At 37.5% G+C, this 6,000-nt stretch overlaps 1 protein-coding gene across 18 annotated transcripts in view; it reads right to left on the bottom strand.

The window, feature by feature from the left end:
- Positions 1–6,000, bottom strand: part of MTMR1 (myotubularin related protein 1) — a 94,079-nt gene that overhangs the window by 69,177 nt on the left and 18,902 nt on the right. For 4 of the 18 annotated variants that reach the window (XM_080653789.1, XM_080653781.1, XM_080653798.1 and 1 more), the window contains exons 3-5: positions 3,917–3,940; positions 3,318–3,344; positions 1,664–1,753 (exon numbers count right to left, since the gene is read on the bottom strand). The exons of 2 other annotated variants lie outside the window; for them this stretch is intronic. In XM_080653789.1, coding sequence (XP_080509915.1) covers positions 1,664–1,753; positions 3,318–3,344; positions 3,917–3,940 — 141 coding nt within the window. The remainder of the gene's footprint in view (positions 1–1,663; positions 1,754–3,317; positions 3,345–3,916; positions 3,941–6,000) is intronic. 12 more of the 18 variants (XM_080653783.1, XM_080653785.1, XM_080653787.1 and 9 more) reach the window with 9 other exon arrangements.

Below are 6,000 nucleotides of genomic sequence, written 5' to 3'. Positions count from 1 at the left end.
AGCTAGGCAGCTGCCATCTGAGGCTTGCCTGCACACAGGCCGGCTCTGGGCAGCTGGGGGGCTGAGGGGACTGGGGGACTCCGGAGGCAGGTGTGCAGTGCCTGCAGCCCCGGCAGGGCTGAGGGGACTGGGCGCCGCCATCTTGTGGCTGTGGGCGCCGTCATCTTTGAGGGCGTGGCAGTCAATTAGCATATTCTCTCCTTATTGGTTGTGGGCGCCACCATCTTTGTGACAGCATGATGGTCAATTTGCATATTCCCTCTTTATTAGATAGGGTAAGAAATCACAAATCCTTACTAGAAGCCTTAATTTGAAAGTCACCTTCTTTAATTTATTGCTTGAACTAGAGGGTAATTTTATAATATAGTTACAATGTGAGAAAGCCATCTTAATCAATATTCAAGTTTTGTATTACTTCAAATATTACATTGTTAAAGCTTATTTTAATGGCTAAATATTATCTTATATATTATATAGACTGTAATTCCTTAACTTATGTTTTAAAATAAATGATAGGTTATTTTGAAATATATTTACTAAAGCAAGCTGTTCTAATTAACTATATCTAACTGTATCTGGAAAGGATGGGAGAAATGTGGCTCACTTTAAGCCTTATGTGGAGCCACATCAAACACTTTAAAATCCTCAACCCAGGACTACCTAGCAAAATGTTGTGGATGGGAGACAGCAGTGATTGGGACCATTTTGAGAATATACAAGGCTCTCAAGATAGAGGTTAAAGATCAAACATTACCCTTTTCTTCTGAAAGCCATGTTGAATTTGGCTTAAAACACCTGTGCATTTATATGAAGCATAACTGTGTTGGTGAACAAACCTCTCACTAATAATAATTAAATGTGGGACATGCTCTTTAAGTAATGAGAAAGCAACTGTCAGAACAAAACAAATGATCCTGCTGCTTAGATTTCCCCATAAAATGTTTATTTTGTACAGGAAACACATTTCACTTTAGCATAGGAATTCAAGAGGAGAATAGTTTTTAAAGGCTCATTGTTTGGTGAGTACGGTTTACCAAGCTGGTGTTAGGAAATGGGACTCACACTTGTGCTACATTAAGCTTTTGTTGCAACTACTAAGTTGCACAAGACATAATTTGACCCTTGATTTATCCAACCCATGTACAGCATAATCAAAGAACAGATTCTTGTGAACAAAATTTGATCTCATGAACACACCTGTTCCTCTTGGTGCCTTTGCTCCAAGTGTTGCCCAGTTGAGAAATTTCCTCTAATGATCTCACCCAAATCCTGTTCCGGTGACCCTGAAGGTCCAGCTGAAGGCCCACCAGCTCCCTGGTACAGGGTACCATGCTGGGCACGGACCATGCACATTTGAAGAAAGCAAAGTCTGCACCCTCAAGGAGCATGCTTAGCATATGCATCTGTCCCCTCTAAGTCTCTATAAAGGCCCATCAGAATCCTATTATGACTGAAGTTCATTAGCACATCAATAACCCTATGTGGGAAAACCAAGAAGTATGGATGAACAAGTTTCTCGTTGACAAAATGTTGGATAAACCAATTTTTGCAAATAATGTCATCATGGAATCTATCAAACTTGGGCAGGAGGGCACTACTGTCGTGGTAAAAACATTTGCTTATCGTCTAGAAATCTATTATGAAATGGCTTCTAAATACACACTCTGTAGCTACAAACAGATGAACATGTAGAACTTGCCACCTGATCAGCTTCAGCTTCAGAAGGGTAGCCATTGTGTTCTTCCTGAATCTCCTGTACAGCACCAGGTGCATGGACAAGAAAAAGCAAGAGGAGAAAGAGAAACACGTGCAAACAGACAGGTGAAAGCACAGAACTTCTTTTTTAAAGAGACAGTAAGCATGTAAAAGTCGACACACCTTTCATGGCTTTGCAAATCACAACATTTCACCCCTTGTAGGTAAAGAAATAACGTGTAGGCCATCTATAGCATCCTCAGCCTAAATGGAGTATTTGTGTTGTATCTATTCTGTATTTGTGTTGGGGTAGAAAAATGAAAAGCAAACAAACATCATGGATTTCAAGGAATGTACTGTCTTTTTAAAATCAAGCAATATACACTATAGCATACAAAGAACAAAACAGCAGAGAGGTAATATGCTCATGGAAAATAAAGAACACCACAGAAACCAGGTAAAGGGCAAAATCCAGCCACAATACAAAGGCAGTTCATACACATGTATTTTAAACACAGTAAGTATTCATATATTCTCAAGAATTATTATACTGTCCAGCAATCAACTCCACTGGTATTACCAAAATTTCCACAAACATGCTCATGCACGTATCACATGCTAGAAATATACATATACATGTAAGTATATGTATACATATAATCTGGTACTTATTGCTTATTACTAAATATTGTGAATTATGAATCAATGCCATATTAAATATTTCTAATTACAGTATCAACATGCTTCAAAGAAACAGCTGAGAGATCACATATCTTTATTTAAATTTTTTCCAATCCCTTTAAGGTATACTGTTCTTAATTTAATTTCTTCATAGAATCAGTTTTTGAAACTTTAAAAATTGGACATTTAGTTCAGCAGATGGTATAAAATATATGAATACTTAAGATGACAAAATTATAATACCTTTTATTGTATCAAGTCTCTAAGGCTGAAAATATTAAAATTTAGCATAGATATATATTTTTCCTTCATGAAACTGGTTCCAATGACTATATTTCTTTGAAAGGCAATCAGTGAAGAAGTAACAGAGATTTAAAAGGATTCACTATTTCCCATCTTTCATTTTTGTCAATGAAGTGGAATTGTCACTTAATACATTTCTATACTTCATATCAAACGGAATTTAGTACACAATTGGTACTGCTACCCTCCAAAGAAGGGTGATTTTTTAAATGCAGCCCGTTTTTTTTTAAACTTTCCATTTTTAAATACAAAGAGAATTGAATAATTCTTTGACAGAAATTTTAAAATCGAAAAAATGAATGGCTAAACAACAACAACAAAAATCACACAGCATTTCAAAGTCCATGCAAGTGTAAAGCCAAGCACTAATATTTAACAATGTGAATCAGTGAAAGACAATGATTCTCACGAGTGAAAGAAAACATGGTGAAAACAAGATTAAACAAAGATAAACCAACTAGAATCATAAGAATTTGATGTAACCTGCTTATTTTTGTACTACTTATTGGCTTCAATAAGATTAAGAATTTTAAACTGAAGTCCCTAAATTATTCTATCAAAATCCACATTGTTTTCGTTTAATGGAAATAGGTTAATTTTCAACATCTAATACTCAGGCTTAAATGCATGCACATTACCAATCTTTGTCTTGCTTTATGAATACTCTGAAATAAAGGGAAGGAAAATCATGAAGAAATATAAGCTATAACCCACTAGATGTTATAGTTATATCTGTGTTTTAAGAAATACTAAATGGGACTGATTTTGCTAAACTAATTTTTAGGATTAGCACTTCTGCTTTTGGGATTCAGCATGCAGACATGAAAGTGACTTAAAATCTTACTTAGATAGGGTGGACAACAACTAACAATTTTGTTGTTGTTGCTAAATTCTTTAGCATGAATTACATGCTAAACAAGGTTAAAAGAGGACTCTGCCTTATAAGCCCCTGCCACAAAGATCCATTTGGTCAGAATTCATGTAACACAACAAAAGTCAGTATTTCACACTGGCAACAATTTTAGCATCCTGCCCTCATACACATTGGTTATTATTACACATAAAACCATTTTAACAAATAAAGCGTTTCCAGTGAACACTTAAAGCTATGACACAGCAGAGCAAATTGATTTGAGTGACTCATAAAAACCAGTGAGAAGGTAAAGAACACTAAATAGACTGTTCAATAAAGCACAGAGACACACAAGTAGGAGGCCCATCTGCCAAACATCCTTACCCTTATATCAGGCCTCCTGAAAACCTGTTAGTTAAAATACAGAACATCATCATCACAAACACATTACTATTGACCTGTACAAAATGTCATTAAGTTCACCAGCCCATTCCCTAATAAATATCATAATCCTGTACATAAAACCAACCAGATCAATCCTAACACATTTGCCCTTTAAAGTTTCATTCAACATCAAATCAATCTTAACACATTTGTCCTATAATTTTCAGGCAAGTCTATGGTTTGAAGAAACTTATTGCCCTTAGGCTAAGACAAACAACATTATTTTAAACACAAACCCCTTCTGTCAAGTGCTATTACAAGCCATTGTGAACAGGCAGTGTTTGAAAAGTTCATTTCTGTGTTTGTTTGGAATACTGAATACATTTACCCCATAGAAACAATTACGTAAAAAGGCAGTTCTAATCCCAAACCAGCCCACAGAAACCAAACCAAACCCAAAACCCACAAAAGTTCCCACATTTGACCCAGAGCATAGCTCAGCTACAGTGTTAATAGTATCATGAAACTTAGATAACCACAAATCATAACCTGGTTTCTGTAGAAATTATATTTCCAACTCACACTTGGGACTCCAGAATTTGACTCCCGGATGTGGCTGCCCGACCAAGAGAAAAATGCCTCTCTTGACCCCCAGGCCACGCTGCCTGGATAAGGACAGCTCCAGGTGGGAAGAGGTAGCTGGGTGGTGTGGGAGGGCCAGAGAATGGGAGGGGAGGCCCAGGCTGCTGCCCTTGCAAGGGGAAGCCAAGCTTTATTGAATAAGGACACTAATTTCAGCAATGTTCTTCCTGCACCAGTAGCCTATGAATACTACTTAAACATGCAGCATATGCATTTGGGAAGCCTAGGACAGAGGAAACAATACAGAGAATGAAAGAAACTTTTGAAAAGTGAACAGTGGTAATTGTCTGAGGAAGACCTGAATCATGTGTTCCCCATTCCAAAGTCTGATTTCTGATCATCTAACCCAGGGGTGGGCAAACTTTTTGACTCGAGGGCCACAATGGGTTCTTAAACTGGACCAGAGGGCCGGAACAAAAGCATGGATGGAGTGTTTGTGTGAACTAATATAAATTCAAAGTAAACATCATTACATAAAAGGGTACGGTCTTTTTTTTATTTCAATAGTTTTATTCATTTCAAACATTTTAACAAGAAGAATGTAAACACTAATTATTATAATTTGAAACTTCAAAAAATGGAGGAATCATAGCACAAAAACATACCTTATATTGAAGATGGCAAAGGCAAAATAAAATTGCCTAACAAAGGAAAGGTACAAAAGCCTTTCAAATTAAACTTAAATATAATAAAATAATTTAAAACTAAAACAAATAGAAAAGAACAAAATGTGTAAACAGTAAATTAAACATTTTCTTTAGTGCAACTTCCAAATTATGCCCGGGACGTCGATGTAGTTGGCAATGTAGACTGGGTTGAAAGGTTTTTGGTCTTTAAAACATCAACTTCAGTGGGAACAGTGTTGTTGGTCTCCTTTTTAGCTAATGCTCTGATACGGTGCTCTCCAGGGGCGTGTCTCCCTACATCACCACGATAACGTGTCTACGCATTCTCAGGGTGATGTCGGGGGACACGTCCACGGGCATTACAAGGAGCCTCTGGAAGATTGAGAGGTTGTTCCTTCTACTGAATGGGCTGATATAAATCCGCCCACTCAGAAGAAGGAGCTGCTGCCGTGTTTCCCGACGTTGCCATGTCAACACTGCTGCTGGTGAAGGAGCGGAGGGGAGAGCAAGAGAACCCTCCGCTCTTTCGGCTCCACGGGCCGGATAGAACAGCCGAAAGGGCCGAATCCGGCCCGCAGGCCGTAGTTTGCCCACGGCTGATCTAACCACTGGATGTTCTATGGAAAACAGATAATTTTTAAAAATCACCAGAGGTTCTTATTAGCTGTATAGATTTTCCTCAGGATAGATAAGCACATGAAGATTTCATCTCTGTATCATCATTAAATGAAAATACACTTGAAGTAAAAAAAGTTTTCTGAATTACGTGATGTTGTAGCACGAAGAGATTTATTTAAGCCCATAAGTTCCTAAACT

Source organism: Plecotus auritus (genome assembly GCF_963455305.1).
Source record: "Plecotus auritus genome assembly, chromosome: X".
Lineage (NCBI taxonomy): Eukaryota > Metazoa > Chordata > Mammalia > Chiroptera > Vespertilionidae > Plecotus > Plecotus auritus.
This window is presented reverse-complemented; position numbering and strand designations above follow the sequence as displayed.